This window comes from Myotis yumanensis, unplaced genomic scaffold (genome assembly GCF_028538775.1).
Source record: "Myotis yumanensis isolate MYYU_CA2020_CCGP unplaced genomic scaffold, mMyoYum1.0.hap1 SCAF_3, whole genome shotgun sequence".
Taxonomy (NCBI): Eukaryota; Metazoa; Chordata; class Mammalia; order Chiroptera; family Vespertilionidae; genus Myotis; species Myotis yumanensis.
The window spans coordinates 181,698,312-181,718,417 of NW_027223754.1; the positions used below are offsets into that span (position 1 = coordinate 181,698,312).

Below are 20,106 nucleotides of genomic sequence, written 5' to 3' on the forward strand. Positions count from 1 at the left end.
TTGATGTTGGAGTAAAGTGTGTGTGTGTGTGTGTGTGTGTGTGTGTGTGTGTGTCTGTGTGTATTTGTATGTAATTTATATACAATTTACAAGAAGACTTTAATTTGTGCTGTTAGATTATGTGGGTAGATGATTATTTTTTAGAAAATGGGGTTCTCAGTAAGCAAGGATGAAAGTGAGAGGTTGAGGGGGTGGACACATGCATTGTTTCTTTGTATTTTACTTAAGCTAATGAAAAAGTCTCCAACTAATAAATCGTTATGACATTATAAATAATCTTTCATCTTCTTTGGTGGTCTGTGAGATTCACATAAACGGAGGGTTAAAAACCTTTTTGTTTCTTTGTTCCTCCGGTATCATTAGTATAGAAGGAGACCATAAAAAAGTGCAGCCAGAAGGGGTTTAACTGTTACTGAGTCAACATTTGACAGTCACACTCTGTTCTGTCATTTCATGCATGTGCTTTTTATGAGTTTTATAGCTTTGTGAGCTTTATTTCAGGGATGTCCATTATGATAGCTGATCCACAGCCCATCTCTCCCATTGTATGTGTATCTGGTGGGGAGCAAAGCTCATCAATTGTATGAATCCCAATTTCAAGGCGTAATAGAGGAACCATCTACTCGTGAACCATTTAATCAGGCTTAGGTAGCTAAGGAAATATCTACCTCTTCTAAAGTACAGTTGTGTGTGTGTGCTTGTGTGTTTTTATTTTGACTTATCTTAAATATTAATAAAGGATGTGCACTTGAGCCTTTACAAAGTGAATTTTTAGTTTTTTTCTGTGTAAGTTGAAGTAACGAAATGGGAGTTTTCAATTTAAATGTCTAGTAGGTTTACATTAGATAGCTGTAAACCATCATGCCTGAGCATCAAATGTAAAATAAAATAAAAAAATATTCCTGGCCAGGCAGTTCAGTGGGTTAGAACATCTCCTGGTACATCAAAAGGTTGCCGGTTTGATTCCAGGTCAGGGCACATACCTAGGTAGCAGGTTTGATCTGCAGTTGGGGCACCTATGGGAGGCAACCGATCAATGTTTCTCTCTCACATGGATGTTTCTCTCTCTCTCTCTCTCTCTCTCTCTCTCTCTCTCTCTCTCTCTCTCTCCCTCTCTCCCTCTCTCTCTCTCTCCCCATACGTTTCTCTCCCTCTCTCCCTCCATTTCTCTCTCTGTAAAAAAGAAAAAGATTGCATAGATTGTTGTAGATGATGGGCAAGAGGGGAAAAAATTCTCAAGAATTGTTAGAGTTAAAACCAGCATTCTCCTTTTTAATGCATTAGTCCACTACTTGGCCATAGAGAATAGAATATCTTAACCATGGCAATAAAATTTTATTTTAAACCAGCTTTCTCTGAGATTCCTGATGGAACCTTTTAATTTGTAGGAGGTAGTCCATATAAATGATAGGTATGAAATAGAAAAAGAACTAAAATACATCAGCAGATTTAAAACTGGTATGTTGTAATGCTGTCTTTTCTATGCTGTAGAATCTTTATTTCTGATAAGAAACATTCAGGCCTAGAAATATATGAAATTGTTCTAATTCTTATATGTTAGGAAGAATCTTTATATTTTCAATTTCCCTCATTGACTTTTTTAAACCTAATATTAAAAGTATATATTTCTTTTTTTTTTTTAAGCTAATGAGAATCTATCATCTATTTAAACCCTATTATATAGATAGGATTCTGGGATGCAGGGAGGAGAATTGATTTGTTCAGAGCAATACAGCTAATATATGTGGCAATTTGGTTAAGACATGATGCTCTTGATCCCCAAACCCATTATTTTCTAAATGGATTATTATCTATATTTACAAATATGTCCTCTTCCCATTAATCCCTGAGGCCTTTTGCCATTCAAAACATTCTTAGCTTAGAAATAGAGATCTTCTCTGACCACTTCTAATCAACTCACTGACCACACTTCTTTAGATGTTTAATGGCTCCCCTTGTTGATTTCCACAATAGCCTGGTGTCACATGCAAACAATACATGTGCTGTTTTCCATTCTGCAAGTCATTGGATAAGCCACAGAACCCAAGACCAGCTGCCAAATTTTCTAAGTGAATATTAACACATTGATAATAGTTCTTTTTGAGTGTTGACTTTTAGAGTTATGCATTTGACCCCAAGAAGCTATATAGTCTAAAACATTCTTTTCTTCTGTGATGAGATACAAAATGGGATTATAAGCTTTTTCAAGTAAAATCAGACTACCTAATGTTTCCCACCTCAGTAAACCTACATAGTTGTATAAAATTTAATTGGCCACATAAGAATCATCTTTCCAAAGGAAATCTAGTTGTTATCCAATTGCTCATTTTCATTCAAGAGAGAAAGCATACAGGTCATCTTTTTTGGTCTTAATTTATAAATCCTCAAAACTATTTCATTTTTACTACTTTTTAGTAATAAATCTGCTTGCACCCTCTACTCTGAAATTACTTAGTTCAGTGTAGAATTTTAGCAAGTATTTCTTACTAGAGGCCCAGTGCACAAAACTCATGCACGGGTAGGGTCCCTAGGCCTGCCCTGCCCATGGATCAGAGCTGATCTGTGGGCCGACAGCGGAGCGATTGGGGAGCTCCCACTGGCACCCGCCTTGGCCAGCCTGGCACCACCTGCTTGCCAGCCCCGCCCCCTGAAGCTGCCGCCAGTCGCCTCCCTCTGCAGGGTGACCGGCGGGTAGATGGGGGTGTGGGGCCCCGCTGGCATCTGCCTTGGCTGGCCTGGGGCCTATGGGCTGGGGGAAGCTCAGTACACGTCATAGCAACTGGTTGTTCCACCGGTCAGTCCACCGTTTGGTCGATTTGCATATTAGGATTTTATTATATAGGATATGTGTTTGTTTTTCTTTTATATTTGTTATATAACTAATAGAAAAAAAGATAACAAAGAATGGAGCTACCTTGTCAGTTTCAGATCAGTGCTTGGATAGTAGTAAGATAGCAGTAAAGTATAACTAGATCTGTGTTCCAGAACACTGATCTTAAAGTGGGGGCATGGAGTGCTCCTTATTTGTACAAATTATTGGTTAGTGTGGTTTTATTGGAGCCTGTTGGAACTAAGAAAATGAATATGATAAAAATTGTCACCTCTGTTCATCAACATTTTTTTCTGTTTCCCCAAACTCAATTTCTTCGATGGTTCCCATTCTCAGCATCTTCCTATTTACTCCCTTCCTACCTCATTTGTTTTCAGCTGCTTCAGTTTAGAAAGAACTGATTTGATTATAAGAACTTTGAGACTAGAAATTTTACCATTTTTAGTAATATATGCACACTTGAATAGAGGCTTTTGGAATGGGAACTATTTAACCCTAGGAACAGAATCTCAAATGGTTGAGTTTTGAGACATGGTAGTACATAGTAGACACTTGTGAAAGAGACAGCCCGGGATGTGTAGGATTGGAAGAAGTAAAATGAGAGGAATCTTCCCAATGTATTAGCATTTATGCTTTATAACATTTGGCTGATACTTCCTTCTCCTACATGCCTAAATAGATTGAATTTAAACTTTGAGAACTATTCTTAAATCAATCTCATTTTTTTGGTGGTTCAGAATATTATCTAGACTTCTAGCCACATGTAGATTTTTGCCTATCTCTATACATAAGAACTAAATATAAACTTTTACTACAGTATTAATTTTTATATGGAATTACATAAGAGCTATCATATAAGCACTATATTTGTATGTACCATATATTTAACATATAATCACTTGGGTTGTATTATATCCTCCTTACCTCAGTTCTTTTAAGGTCTTCTGAATTTATTGTCAGAGAGAGTTTCTAAAATGTGGCAATGTTACCATTTTGATTTACATGCTGTTATAAGGTATTTGAATTAAAGACACTCCACACATTCTCCAATTCCTCCAGTCACCTGTCAATGACTGGGCAAAGGATCACACACAAAAAATGGATCCGACCATGTTAACTTCCACTCTCTCCCACTAACATCCTCTTGCGAAGTATTATAAATTCCACTTACGGGTAACTAATGGAGTCATTTTTTATAGATACTATGTGCTTGAGAGGTAGATAATTAGAAGTTACTTCCTATAAAAACTGGTTGTGACTTTCCTACTCACTCATCATTTACTAATTTTAGCCTCTCGCTAAGATGGTACAAGATCTATCCAGCTGAACTCAGAACCTTAAAAGTCACTTAACCTTTTTTTTTTCTACTCTGATCAGCTTCATTTTGGTTTCTCTTCTTGAAAGACTTTACCTCAGAATGGAAAACTCTCTAGAAAATATGTAGCAGCCCAACCAGTATGGCTCAGTGGTTGAGCATCGACCTATGAACCAGGAAGTCACAGTTCAATTTCTGGTCAGAGCACATGCCCAGGTTACAGGTTTGATCCTCAGTAGGGGGCATGCAGGAGGCAGCTGATCAATGATTGTCTCTCATCATTGATGTTTCTATGTCCCTTTCCCTTTCCCTTCCTCTCTGAAATTAATAAAAATCTTTTTTTTTTTTAAAAAAGAAAAGAAAATATGTAGCACAATTGTCGTATACACTATAAAATCAAAACCTGAGAGGTGATCCAGGCCCAGTACATTCCCAAAGATAGTACAGTATTCTTCATGGGCCTGGGGACTATCCTATCATGTTGATGGAAAGTGTTGTTGTGTTTTACGTAACTATCTTGTACTTTAACAACTACACTTACTATAATGAGAGTCTGTCAAGCTGGTATCCTTGGTGCTCCTGAGCTCAGCTGAACATAAACAGAAGACTCTCAGCAAAAGAAACCCAGAACAAATAAAACAGTTGAAATACCAACTATACACACAAAACAAATTGGGACAGGTTCTACATTTTTAAGTTGATAATGTATTTCAGTGTTAGCACTAGATAATCCTATAGAACTAAAGTTGATAGAATTATTTTATTCCCAGTTTCCCTACTGTATCCTATATAATAAAAGCCTAATATGCTAAGTGTCCGGTTGACCAGTCAGCCGTTCAACCAATCAAAGTGTAATTTCTATATATAAAAACCTAAGCGACCATTAGGAGTGAACAACTGGAACAGCCAGTCACTATGACACACACTGACCACCAAGGGGAAGACGCTCAATGCAGGAGCTGCCCCCTGGTGGTCAGTGTGCTCCCACAGGGGGAGCGCCGCTGAGCCAGAAGCTGGGCTCACAGCTGGTGAGTGTAGCTGCCATGGCGGGAGCCTCTCCTGACTCTGCGGTAGCAGGCATAGCAGGCCGGGATGAGTGTGAGCAGTGCCCATCTGCCATTTGGCACACTGCTATATCCCCAGAGGGGTCCTGGACTGCGAGAGGGCGAGGGCCAGGCTGAGGGAACCGCCCCCTCTCCTCCCGACCAGTGCACCAATTTTATGCAATATACCTCTAGTTTTATAATAATTTACAATTAAAAATATTTTTTCTACTAAATCATATACAGAATTTGACAAGTAGAGAATAGAAGTTCCAAGGCCACTAAATTAAGACAATTTTTAATCTAGTATGCACAACTATAATACTGTCAGAGATTGTATAGAGATAAAGCATGTACTGTATTAATTTCAAAACCCTTTGTCTCTTGGTGGGAACATTACCTGGGCCTTTACCTGTAATACAATTATCTTAAATAGTTGATTATTTCCTGTAAAGATTTATTTTTTCAGTAGCTGTTCCTCAGTTTATGTGGTTCACTTGTTCAATTCATGTTTGTGTTTCTCATAAAGCAAGGTGAATAATTATAAAGAAACATGAGCAAATTTTATGAAATCCAACAGATGCTTTTCTTAAAACTGTTTTGGAACCACATTGTCCTCAGAGCAGTGATGTAGAGTGCTAGAGAAAGGTGTAAAGCTTTTGTTGTATGCTTTTTCTGTTCTTAAACTCACTCAGTTAATTTGGAAGTGGTTTAATATCTCTTGTGGTGTAGATTAAGCATTATATTTTCCTTGAAAATAATTTTGTTTGTAATGGCATGTTCTCCATGAATTCAAATCATGCACTGCATGCTTTTAAATTAGTTGATTTCCTTACAGATCTAATTTTGGTATATTTGTAGTTCAAATAATTCTCCAGCTCAATATTTTGGCTTAGCAATCCACACCAAATTGTGGTCCAAGTAGCAGGCACTCACATTGAATGTATGGAGCCTTGACAAGCAATTAGCAATGAATATTTAAATGTCCTCATTCCTCTTGCATGAAGAATGCAGATGGCATTTAAGGAGATGGCAACCAGAGGGCACTACTGTGAATTATGCTTCTATCCGTTGGTCACCTGACTATTGGAAGACTGTCTCTGGGTCCCATGCCACTTCTATACTTCTACTGTCTGTCTAAAAATAAAGCAGGCATTTCAAATGTTACAATACAGGTTGCTTTCATGACATGTCTATGTACATGCTGTGATTTGGGAAGGTTATCTCCAAGAATCCCAGCATTTGTCTTCTGGGCATAACAAGTCCAAATACCAAGACTGTAAAGGGGATTCTAAGAATAAGAAGAATTTATTCAAAAATCCTGCTGATCATTTGCTTCAACTACATAATGTGCTGAATGTACAAAGGTGAATAAATCAACATCCCATCCCTTCCAAAAGCCGATGTATTATCTATGGCCCAAGAAAAAAATGTCTTTGAATATTTATCATTTTCAGACTGAACTCTCACTATATATTTGTTATTTTATTTTATTTTTTTAGGAAAAAACAACACTGGAGAGTCTGACTCAGCAACTAGCAGTTAAACAGAATGAAGAAGGAAAATTTAGCCATTCCATGATGGATTTTAATATGAGTGGAGATTCAGATGGTTTGTAAAGATTTGATATGTATTCCAATAGTGGGCAGAAGTGTCCATTTAGTACAATTACAACTACTAAAAATTATACCATTACAACAGGAGCTCATGTGTACTGAGCAGCCCCCATGTGCCCAGCATTCTGCTGAGCGCTTTGCATCGATCCCTGGCACGACCTGTGAGATAAGTATGATTACAGATAAAGAGATTGGCCCTTAGGGAATTTGAATCATTTTTTCCCAAGGTTCTAGGGCTGTAAGTGCCAGAGGCAGGTCTTGGATTCAAGATGAAATGATTCCAAGCAAATATTCTTAATCGCCATCTACCCTGTCTCTCGCTTCCTTATTTCTTGTACCTGAAACAAGCTTTTCAGAAATTTGCATATATAAGCTCATTTCCCAGTTTTCATTTGTCAACCCCTGACCAGAATACATGGTTCAGAGGACATTTTTGCGATGGTTTCTTGCATTTTGGAACCTTTCCCTCTTCCGCTATCTACCATACATTGACGTGCCCTGCCTACTCTGTAACCGAGTAGAACTCCAGCTACCAGCCTCTTGCCTTCCTCACATGCCTCGAGACTTCTGTTGTCTGCATCATCTCTGAATATTCTAAACATCCACAGTGACAACTAATTAAGCTGATGATCCACTTTTAATAGCACAGCAAAGAGGGAAAAAGAAGCTGTTATTCCTCTTACGCTGAGCCCCAACTGGAAAGATCTCTCCAGTGTCAGGTGACATGTATGCATTGGAAGAGCACTGTCCTCACCTATAGTATTTATTGCAGAGGATGTTGTCCGCTTGTAGAAAAGCCTGCACCAAGGCAAAACATACTTTAGGACAGAGGAGCTCACTTGGATCTCCCAAAACACGCAAGTGCCTATTTGTGCCTTGGGCCAATTCTGCTTTTAAGTCCAATTCACTGGCCAAAGGACTAGCCAAACTTGAGCATTCAACCAGATAATTATGTCAAAACTGAATCTTATTCTATTGGCTATCTAAGAAAAGTCTGTGTTTTACTGGTCTATTATAGCCAAACAATTCCTTCTATTTTCTACTTTGCTTGGATAAGATAAACGTGGCCTAAGTACATACAAAGAGCTTGTTTAGCTCTGATGAAGTCACAGAACATTCACTTTACTGCTTATGTTGCTGTAAGGTGTAAGAACAGGAAAAAGCAGATGTGCAAATGATTATTCGCTAGTTACAAACTCACTTTAGGAAGATGTTGCCATATATTAGCACTCATTTTTGTCAATAAAAAAACAATTACTGGTATACCACATTTCATAAATTTTAAGTTATATTAGCATGATAAAATATATGCAAGATAATGGGCATTAAAACATCAAAATTTTGTTCCTGTTGTTTGTTGAATTCAGTCATGCTTGTATGCAAAATATTTCCCAATCTTCATGAGACCAAAGAGCATATAATGAATGAGGAATAATAATATGCTGTGTTTTTTGGTTTGCTGCTATACAGGTCTTCAAGTGTATGTAATTTTGGTTGACTCCTATTCCTTCAAATTAAAAAAAGAAAGGAAGAATATGATGGAGAAGGGGGAAAACTGCTTTTATCAGTGCTATATGCTCTAAAAATCTCAAATTATTTTAAAATTTTGTATGGTACCAATCTCTCTCTCTTCCATATTTTGTAATGATAGCCCTGGAAAACTTAGTGTCAGAGTTCCATGTGTTCAGTTTCTCTCTCTCTCTCTCTCTCTCTCTCTCTCTCTCTCTCTCTCTTCTTTCTCTTTTTCATTTTTCTTTTTGCCTAAACTCAAGAACCTCTGGAAGCTCTTTAATCTGCTGAAGCTATTCTACAAAGTCACATAAAGCCTAGAGGAGTGATGGCAGCTCCCTAAGGTTCCACTGTGACTCTTGGTCGTGTTTTATCATCATGAGTCTTGCTGATTGGAATGTAACTGTCAATGGGTCTCTGGATAACTTAGGCAGACATTAGGGGCAAAATAAAGGAGAAGGAACTTTTTTTTTCACCTTAAATAGGTGGCTGTTGACTTGGTAAGAAACCATAGTAATGTAGCTATTTGTCTTTTTCCTGTATTTTTTCAAATATCTTTTTGGGAAGCAGACTATCATTGCTGCATCAGAATATTTTATGCATTTATTATTAGCACATAATTGTAAAGAAAAGCCAGAAACACTACAGGAGACTGTCTATATTGTAGTTTAACCTCAAAATTTGATCTAGTAGCATTTTTATTTATATAACCTCAGAGAGAGGAAAGGGGCATGCATACACTGTTCCGATAGTCCTTAGGTAGCAGAGACACATACTTGCCCATACTTATCCAATCTGTCAAACATATTAGTGTTTCACAATTTTTGAGCTTTTTCACCTATCTAATATTCCTATAGTACTTGCATGTCTATTAACCTAATTCAACTATTCTCTGTCCAATTTGCATCAATCAAAGATCACATATTCAAGTTTCTTGTGGGCTCCTGAAAGTAAATGGTGAAATAATCCACCATTGTAAGAAAAGGAAATATATTATAAATGGATTAAAAACACAAATACAGCATTTGCCACCACAAGGCTAATCACAAAAACTTCATAAACAAGCATCTGTCTCAAGAACTGGAAGTACCATTATCACATGTACTTTTTATTTTCAGATATTTTAATAGTCTGAAAAACAGTAGTGTAAGGAACAGAAATGTCAAAAGTTTTCACGCTAATGAGAAACAATGTGTCCTATTTTTAGGAAGTGCTGGAGTCTCAGAATCAAGAATTTATAGAGAATCTAGAGGGCGTGGTAGCAATGAACCCCACATAAAGCGTCCAATGAATGCCTTCATGGTGTGGGCTAAAGATGAACGAAGGAAAATCCTTCAAGCCTTTCCCGACATGCACAACTCCAACATCAGCAAGATATTGGGTAAGAAAAGCATGAAAGGTTAAGTGATGTATGGATTAAATGTACAGTTCTGTTTTCTGGGCTTGTTGAAAGATACGGGGTTTGGAGGCCAGCCAGCTCATGTTATCTGCTTATCCTATATAATAAGAAACTAATATGCAAATTGTCCCCTCAGAAGTTCGACCAGGAGACCAGGAGTTTGATCGCTCACTATGACATGCACTGACCACCAGGGAGCGGCGTGGAACATGCTGGGCAACCAGCGGCAGCAGGAGCACATGCAGGCGGGGAGGGAAGGAGGAGGTGGGAAGGCCGGGAGGCGGGGAATCTGATCGGCCCTGATCACCGGCTGGCCCTAGGGACTGTACCCATTCATGCATTTCATGCACTGGGCCTCTAGTCTGAAAATAAGTACCATCATTGAGCCTTTTCTTCTGATGGTGGAACAGTCTGTGTTTGTTGTGATATGTGCCCCATTACTACAGCTAATTTAGTTGTGTGTCTCTATATTAATTGTAATATCATCTTTTCTTCAAAAATCTAGAAATATTTGTACTATGACTAGGAAAAAGGTTTCCTTTTTATGGGGTATTAATAATCATTTTGATATTTTCATGTTTTATTTTTTTTCTACTTCTCCTCTTGTTCTCTTTATTAACCTATTTATATTTATATGTGAACTTTGGCCCACACTTAAAATCCCATATGCAAAAGAAGCAAAAAATTGGCTCATATGAAAGAAATTGTTTTCCTCTAAGCCTTAGAGGGGTTTGGGTGACTGGGTGGAAAAGGTGAAGGGATTCGAAGTATAAATTAATAGTTACAAAGTAATCACAAGGATGTAAAGTACAACATAGGGAATACAATCGATAATATTGTAATGACTAGACATGGTGCCAGGTGGGTACTGGAAATATTGGGGAAACACTTTGCAAAGTTATGACTGACCACTGTGCTATACACTTGAAACTAATACAAAATAATATTAACTATAAACTATACTTGAAAAATAAAATGTAAAAAAATACAAAATACTTAAACTTCTCAGTTTTCCTCTAAAATGATTGAGATTTTTAAATGAATGTTATTATAAAAGGGATATGAAGCTTGTATGTAGAAAATGTGAATATATCTATGTGTAATACAAAAACAGAACTGATCAACCCTAGCTGGTTTGGCTCATTGGCCAAGGGACTGAAGGGTTCCTGGCCCTGGTCGGGGTGCCTGTAGGCGGCAACCAGTCAATGAGTCACTCTCAAGTCAATGTTTCTCTCTCTCTGTCTCTCCCTCACTTCCACTCTCTCTAAAAAGTCAATGGAAAAATATCCTGGGGTGAGGATTAACCAAGAGAGAGAGAGAGAGAGAGAGAGAGAGAGAGAGAGAGAGAGAGAGAGACTGATCAAAAGGAAATGTACACTTTTTTGCATCTCTTAACATCTCTGATCTATTTTTCCTTTTTATGACTGTCTTCTACCTTCCACATGGAATTTTTCATTCTTTAAAAAACACTATACCTGTTTTATTTGGAAAAACTCTAGAAAAGAATAAAATGCTTTATGTAACCATATTTCATATTTTAATATATCAGTCATTTTCAAATTAGAAAACCCAAACTCTAAAAGTAAAACCTACTAAATACTAAGATTGTTTAAATTGGCTTTATATTCATCAACTCATATGTCTGAATACTAAAAGGTGATAATCACTGATTAAAACTTTATCTTAAGTATAAGAGAAATATCAGTTTTGACATAAAATATTTTAGGAAATTTTAGCAAAAGCCTTTATGGGAAAAAGATGACTAGCTAAAAGAATTCCTTTCTGGTTAAAAGGAAAGAATATTACAAAAACCACATGAATATATTATAACAGGCTACATGAAAGAGAGTGCTACCTAATTTCAGACTAAATTGAGAAATTGTTTTAATTAAAGATACAACAGGAAAAAGAAACACTGAGGTGTTTGGGACCTCAATATTTAGTCGTAGCTTCAAATAAATGAGTGATCTTTAAATATCCACAAGATTATTCCGAATGGCCTATTTCATATAAAAGTACAAAGAAAGCTTGATGTTTTCCTTTTTGCTGATTGTTTTGGATAACAGCCTCCGACATCATGCCGCTAATTCATTCTGCTTAAAACAGGCGCTTGAGCTGGGTTGACATTTTACGTAGTCTCTGGGGATCCTAGTTGACATTTTAAAGGGCTTCTAAGCATTTTATAATACCCTAAAATCTGGTTTTAATAAGCCATTCTGCTGAAATTGTTAACATAAGGAATCACCTTTTACTGTTTGGCACTAGATCAGGGAATGGGGGACATCTTTTTCCGATTAGATATACAGTAGTTGGAGTAAAATGTGCAAATTCATTACAGACTCCACGGAGATGACAACGTTGCTCAGCTCAAACTCTTCATTTTTATTGTATTGCTGGATTTGGACAGGAAAGAAGCACTTTTGAGACCGTATTTTTTTTATTTTGAACATCAAACATTTTTTATTGAATCTTCCTCTTTGTCATCAGAAGGAATACCCACATGTCCTTCTCTGTTTTGAATTGTAAAAGGCCAGTCTTCTGATAAAATAAGGGTCCAGGGTAAGCAACCAGCCACACCCAAATCAAGTCGATGTGTTCATGCGTTTGGAAACAGGAAAAGCTTTCCTGCCATTCTCATTGAGTGGGTTTCAGGGGTTCATGTCGCAGCTCCATACAGGGGTTGTACCTGCAAAGCCATTGAAACCAAAACCTACCTTGTCATGTGGTTAACCCTATTCAGAACTTACCACTAAAAAATAAAAATGGCATTTGCTACCAAACTAAAACACTGTTGTACCCTGTAGTAAATGGAAGAGTTAGCCTTTTACCCCAGTCAGTGCTTAAACTATCTTTTTTGTTGTTGTTGTTAATCCTGAGGATAGTTTTTCATTGCTTTTCAGAGAGAGTGGAAGGGAGGGAGGAAGTGGGGGAGAAAGAGAGAGAAACATCAATGTGAGAGAAACATCGATGTGAGAGAAACACAGCAACTGGTTGCCTCCCGCACACCCCGGACTGGGGCTGGGAAGAAAGCCCTCAACCCAGATATGTGCCTTTGACTGGGAATCAAACCCATGACCTGATGCTCTAACCATATAGCAACAGCAGCCAGGGTGCTATCTTTTTTAAATACACCAATAATGAACTATCAGAAAGGGAAACTATGAAAACAGTCCCACTTGCAATTGCATTAAAAAATGTAAATGTCTAGGAAATAAAAAGACCTGTACTTGGAAAATTATTAAACTCTCTTCATTTTTAATTTTAAAAGGACTAGTAACTATGCTACGGTAACATTTTAAAATGTATCTTAGAATTTAGCGATAACTCCAGAGAAATTATGCTAGTAAATGTCTAAATATTGTGTGATTCTGGGTCATGCCAGATTTAGAAGCCAACTTCTCTGAAAATTAATTCCTGTTTCATTATACATAGCTGTAATATATATATAAATATATATATATATATATATATATATAGTTAAAAGGAAAGACCACTGAGTATATATTTATACTCTTTCTCTGCATTTTAGCCATACCCAACTTTCTTTAAGTTCCTCTAATCCCCCTTCCTACTGCAAGGCCTTGACCATCCCATTCTTCCCCCATAGGATGCTCTTCTCTCTCTGGTACCTATCGGAGTCACTTCTGCAGCAGAGCCTTCCTCACCTACAGAAGACTGATTCCACTTCTTTACCATATGTTCTTACAGCTTCTTGTACTTTCCTTAACTATAATTAAAATAATAAATTGTATAATTAGATGTTTAAGATATTTTTCTCCCCTGCAAGAAAAGAAGACCCACTAATAATTCACCACTGCATAGTCAGTAATTAATACAGAATCATGCACGGAGTGGGAAATCTAAAAAAAGGTTTCACATACCAAGGCAGGTTACTATGAAGCAAAAACAGTTCCTTTCCTTTCCTTAGAGAAACGTATTCTTTTTGAACTTATAGAATATTCAAACTTTGGGAAGAATCATTGGCCATTCTTTTCAAAATGAAAATGCTTTTTTTGTTGTTGTTGCTGTTCTGTGTGGTTGGTGATAAAGGTAGCCAGTGAATTTTAAGTCAACCATTCTTGACCCATTTTATAGTGTATTCCTATAATTATTCAGTAAATTTATTTTGCTCAGCTCACTTTTTCAGTCCCTGATACAAAGTCCAAAATTCTGGTATACTATACATACTTACAAGAAACTCCACAAAATGAATTGATCCCGAGTTCAATAGTGTTATAGTTTTATTTGTGTATTTATTTGCCATGAGAACAACATAATGGTTTTCAAGTACTTGAGAGTAATGTTGGGCAATAAGGAATCTGAGCCTGTACCTATAACTAACAATGTTGGACACTGCTAATTACACACAAGTTTGATAAAGGAATGGAAAAATAAATTCTATTATTTGAACTGTAACCTTGTTTCTGTTGTAAATAGAACAAAATCATATTGACTGCCTAGATTGGAAAAATTTGTTTATAAACCTTTGTAACACCTGTGTGGGTATACCCACCCATGCAGCATCTGTCCCATTAGGAAACAATTCTAAAGGAAGAGCTATTGTCCCTTCCCTTGTGTTCCTTTAAGACCGTTAACAGCCCATGTTGGGGAGTTCCATGCAAGAACTATTCATCAGGAGCTATTTGCATTTGAGATGTGGAGTTATGTCTGAGTAATGAACCCATTTGAAAGCTTTTAAGATCTTGCTTAGATGATTCCGGGAGGCAGGTAAAAGCAGCAGTGCCCATAGTATTGGGTAGGGATCTCCTAATTCTGGTTATTTGGATCTTTTTGCATTTGGAAAGGGTTGAGCTGAATTTTTGCAGACAAGCGCATTCCATCTGCAAATAGATTTTTTTCACATGTTCAATAAGAAATAAACATTATTCCTACGACTCCTTTTAGTACTTCACATAGCCATACTGATAGCAGCTAAGCTTTAAATTTTATCTCTATTGAGAATTAGCATAAACTATTTGTAATTAAGCTTCAAGAGTTGTTTTTGCATTCCTAGTTGAATAAAAAAACAAAATTAAAAGTGAAAAGGAGGGGAAAATCAATTTGAGTTAATATTACTAATGCATACTATATCACAGGAAGTAATATCTCTATATATTATTGAAAGGTTTTTTTTTTTTTTTTTTTTTTTTTTTTTTTTTTTTTTAAATATATTTTATTGATTTTTCACAGAGAGGAAGGGAGAGAGATAGAGAGAGTTAGAAACATCGATGAGAGAGAAACATCGATCAGCTGCCTCCTGCACATCCCCAACCGGGGATGTGCCCGCAACCCAGGTACATGCCCTTGACCGGAATCGAACCCGGGACCTCTCAGTCCGCAGGCCGACGCTCTATCCACTGAGCCAAACCGGTTTCGGCGATTATTATTGAAAGGTTTTTATTAAAAGTCTTCCTTACTTGTTAATGTAATTCTGACCTCTGCTAGATCATATTTAGTAGGTGGGTATAGGTATGTAAAGACATACATTGTTGCATACTTTCAATTCCATCAAACCTGACCTTGAGTCACAAATCTGCAATTTAATAGTTGTGTGGCCTTGGGTAAGTTACTTCATCTACCTGAACTTCAATTTTCTCAACCTATAAAAGTAGGTGTAAAAGCTGTCTATCTCATAGAATTGTGGTGAAAAATAAAAATGAAACAATTTATCTAAAATTTTAGCATAGTCCCTAGCACACAGTACACAGTGCATGTTCATTACTATAATATTTTATAATTAAAATTGTAATAAAATGAACTTTTAAACTATAATTATTCTTGTAAATATATGTAAACATTTTGAGAGAATGACAATTGTATATAATAAACATTAGAAACCTTTGTAGTAATACACCCCTACATAAAAATATTCAAAACTAGATAATTAACCTCAGATTCAAAATATGTAATGAGTTTTTGCATAACTTTTTAGTTCACACTTGAATTCTATCACGTTCTAACGTAGAAACGAAAGATATATCCATTAAATTACCTATAAGCTGTTAAGTACATACCGGACCAGTTTGGCTAACTTGGTCATTCGTGCCAGAAAAAAAGTACATCTATTGCCCAGCGTTTGGACCTTTGGGTGCACAGTTTCTTGGAGGGCAGAACCCCTAACACCTCCATCCTAATGGAATCTCACCTCTTGAGTCAAAGCTCACGAATCAAACACATGATCATGTACTTCTGGATTTGGACCAACATTTTTACTTTAGATGTTCTTGTGCTCAGGGGTGTCTTTTTGGGCTCCTCGGCAGCTGTGCAAATCGGAACCCTAACCTTCTTTTCCCCGTAGGGTCTCGCTGGAAAGCTATGACAAACCTAGAGAAACAGCCATATTATGAGGAGCAAGCGCGTCTCAGCAAGCAGCACCTGGAGAAGTACCCCGACTACAAATACAAGCCCAGGCCGAAGCGCACCTGCCTCGTAGACGGCAAAAAGCTGCGCATCGGGGAATACAAGGCGATCATGCGGAACCGGCGGCAGGAGATGCGGCAATACTTCAACGTTGGGTATGGACCGTTCCGTGGTGTTTTTCTAGAAAACACTCCTGTTCTATTGAATGGGGTGGGAGACATACTTGTTTAGTTGGCGAAGCGGGATGTTGGAAAAGAACCTGAACACAGTGTCTTTTCAGGGAGTAAATCCTCCCCCACATGATCCTGGAAGAGAATCCATCCCTGTCAGTTCACTCCGAGCTCCTGGAACAATGGCTCTAACATGAGCTTTGTAAACGGCTGGTTTGAAAATCTCATATCTGAAAGTAAATGATTTTGAAGTTTGCTCTTCAAAACTCAGAAGTATTACTGGTTCTTTTCCTCGTTGGTTTTCATTACTTCCATGGCTTCGCAGAGATAAAGGCCACCACAAGTAACAATTTTGTTGAGAGAATACAACCTAAAAATGATTTGAAAAGAAACACTGGTTTCTGGGTTTAGAGAGGTTTCTAGGTGATCAAGGCACATACGGTCTTTGTAGGGCACACAAATTAGGGACTCTATTTAGGGCACAACCAGGTGTAAATGAGAAAGGTCTCTTCTGAATTAAGAATGCAGCTCTCGCCGAAACCGGTTTGGCTCAGTGGATAGAGCCTCGGCCTGCGGACTGGAGGGTCCCAGGTTCGATTCCGGTCAAGGGCATGTACCTGGGTTGCGGGCACATCCCCAGTGGGAGATGTGCAGGAGGCAGCTGATCGATGTTTCTCTCTCATAGATGTTTCTAACTCTCTATCTCTCTTCCTTCCTCTCTGTAAAAAATCAATAAAATATATATTTAAAAAAAAAAAAAAAAAAAAAAGAATGCAGCTCTCTCGCCTGGTCTGTGTGGCTCAGTTGGTTGAGCGTCCTTCCATGCACCAGGAGGTCGCTGGTTCAATTCCTGGTCAGGGCACATACCCTGGTTTCTGGCTTCATCCTCACTAGTCCTCAGTAGGGGGTGTGTAGAAGGCAGCTGGTTGATGTTTCTCTCTCATTGATGTTTTGCTCTCTCCCTCTCCCTTTCTCTGAAATCAGTATATATGAAGAATGCAGCTCTCAAAACCCAGGGACACAGACAATAATGTGGTGAAGGCCTGGAGGAGGGCGAGGCAAAGGGGGAGGAGACTGGGGACATCTGTAATAGAGTCAACAACTTTTTAAAAATATTTTTTATTGATTTCAGAAAGGAAGTGAGAGGGAGAGAAAGAGAGAGAAACATCAATGATGAGAGAGAATCATTGATTGGCTGCCTCCTGCATGCCCCCCACTGGGGATCAAGCCCACAACCCAGGTGTGTGCCCTGATCGGTAATCAAACTGTGACCTCCTGGTTCATAGGTTGATGCTCAACCACTGAGCCACACCAGCCGGGCTAGAGTCAACAATATTTTAAAAAGCAGCTCTTGGGATGTTTTATCTTTTCCTACAGCAATGCTGTTGAGCACCCCATAATATGCTACCTGTAACTGCATCACTTCTGCAGAATTTTCTCAAAAAATACAGAAATAAAGTTGCTCATATTTGGAACAGAAATAAGTAAGACCTCCAAGAGCTTTTTAGAATAAATACTGTAATGAAAATGGTCAGAGGATACCTTAGAAAAAACCTTTTCAAATATGCCCCACCCCCTCCATTCCTTTGAAAGGATCATCATGCTCTGTCTGGGTTCTATGGTTTATACACCAATGCATGGCTCTTTGCAAAGCTCAGATGAAACCCAACACTTCTTGGAGAAGTAGTGAACAAATGAACATATGAATGAATGAAAGAACGCATGAACACCATTTATTAATCCCTTTCTACCAGGACTAGCCCATAATTTGTGGCTCCCAATGCAAAATGAAAATACAAAGTCCCTGTTTAAAAAAAAAAAAAATTATTAAGAATTCTTACCATTTGCAACAGCATGGATGGAACTGGAGAGCATTATGCTAAGTGAAATAAGCCAGTCAGAGAAAGATAAATACAGTGGGGCCTTGACTTACGAGTTTAATTTGTTCAGAGACCGAGCTCGTTAAGGAGCTCGTTAACTCAAATTACTCTGTCAACTCAATGCAAAAAATCGGCCGAGAGACAGCTGGTATCTCAAAAAACTCGTTAGTCGGGACACTCGTAAGTCAAGGTCCCACTGTATCACATGATCTCACTCATTTATGGAATATAATGAACAACATAAACTGATGAACAACAATAGCACGAGAGTCATAGAAGCATCGAACAGACTGTCCAACCTATGAGGGAAGGCGGTGGGGTGAGGGGGTAAGAGATCAACCAAAAGACTTGTATGCATGCATATTGAGCATAATCAATGAACACAGACTGCGGGGGGTGGGTGCAGTGGGGGGATGGGTGGGCATGTCTGGGGGGTGGGGGCAGCCGGGGAATGGTCAACGGGGAAAAAAGGAGATTTATGTAATACTTTAAACAATAAAGAATTTAAGTTAAAAAATTATTAAGAATTTTAAGACTGTGACAACAGACCTTTAAGACAAGGGTAGAATCTTTCTAAGCCCTGAGGCCTGTGTAGCTTCGGAGATTGTCCTCCCATAAGACCAGCCCTGTTTCTTACCCCCACCTAAATCTATGTCAGGGACTAGGTGGAATGTGATATTATTCAGTTCTGGTGAGTTCTGGGCAATCGATTACTTTCAGAGCTCTAATACTTTAGGATCTTTCCATTAAAATTGAATTGTAATTATTTTTTTAAATGTTTCTGCATGCTGCAATGAAGAACAAATGAACTAGGGGTCAAGAATTTGGGTTCTTTTGCTTAATCTTTCTGCTTCTTAATTTTTTTATAAATTAGAATAGTGACAAAAAAGAATTTATCTTAAAAATCCAACGGGTAACACATATGTCTTGTAATCTATAAAGCACTACATGGAAGTAAGGCATTAGAATCAAAGTAGGATACAACTTTTAAATGTTGGGCAATAGGAAGAAAATCACTGCCTTAGCATTGGACAAACTGAGCAAATTAATGATATAGCAAGGCCTGCATGTAACTACTCACTCACCATGGTCTCTTTGGGGGCATTTCTCTCTGACAGGCAACAAGCACAGATCCCCATCGCCACTGCTGGTGTTGTGTACCCTGGAGCCATCACCATGGCTGGGATGCCTTCCCCTCACCTGCCCTCTGAGCACTCAAGCGTGTCTAGCAGCCCCGAGCCTGGGATGCCCGTCATCCAGAGCACTTATGGCGTGAAAGGAGAGGAGCCACATATCAAAGAGGAGATACAGGCTGAGGACATCAACGGAGAAATTTATGATGAATACGATGAGGAAGAGGATGACCCAGATGTAGATTATGGGAGTGACAGTGAAAACCATATCGCAGGACAAGCCAACTGATAAGGGTCAAAAGATTGCCGTGACCTTAGGACTTAAAGAAGCCCTAGCTGGTTCATCCTTACCAGTGGCCAAGCACATTAACTTTCTCATACACTGACTGTTACTTTAACTGTTAGTCTTAAATAGTTGGGACATCAGCTGACTAATAGACCTCAGCCTCAAAAGGCTTGGAAAGGAAAAAAATATATACAACAAGCAAACAACAATATCAACAACAAGAGATTGAAATAAGCTATGGGTAAAATAATGCCAGTAATTCAGCTGCTACATCCAAGCACTGAAGTCTTACCCGTCAACTTTTTTTTTTTTTTAATAAACTTTATGGCTGTTTGTTCTACAATGTTCTAGAAATTCTCACTCAGGTACACAGTGCCAACAAGTGGCTTGTGAATGTGTTTTGTTGTTTTGTGCTACAATTTTTAAAAAGAAATAAGTTTTGTTTTGTTTTGGGGGTTTTCTGGGGGGGGTTTTCCTTTCCTCCTTCCTTTTCTGTTTTTTTTTTTCTTTTATTTCCTTTTTTTTTTTTTGTAATGCACCTGACAGAAAAAAAGAAAGATGAATT

The 20,106-nt window shown here is 38.0% G+C and overlaps 1 protein-coding gene across 8 annotated transcripts in view; it reads left to right on the forward strand.

Moving 5' to 3' along the window:
• SOX5 (SRY-box transcription factor 5) overlaps window positions 1–19,884 on the forward strand; it is a 972,837-nt gene extending 952,953 nt beyond the window's left edge. For all 8 annotated transcript variants that reach the window (XM_070410551.1, XM_070410552.1, XM_070410553.1 and 5 more), the window contains 4 exons: window positions 6,691–6,799; window positions 9,521–9,694; window positions 16,011–16,227; window positions 19,241–19,884. In XM_070410551.1, coding sequence (XP_070266652.1) covers window positions 6,691–6,799; window positions 9,521–9,694; window positions 16,011–16,227; window positions 19,241–19,544 — 804 coding nt within the window. In that variant the 3' untranslated portion in view covers window positions 19,545–19,884. The remainder of the gene's footprint in view (window positions 1–6,690; window positions 6,800–9,520; window positions 9,695–16,010; window positions 16,228–19,240) is intronic.
• The last annotated feature ends 222 nt before the right edge of the window (window positions 19,885–20,106 follow it).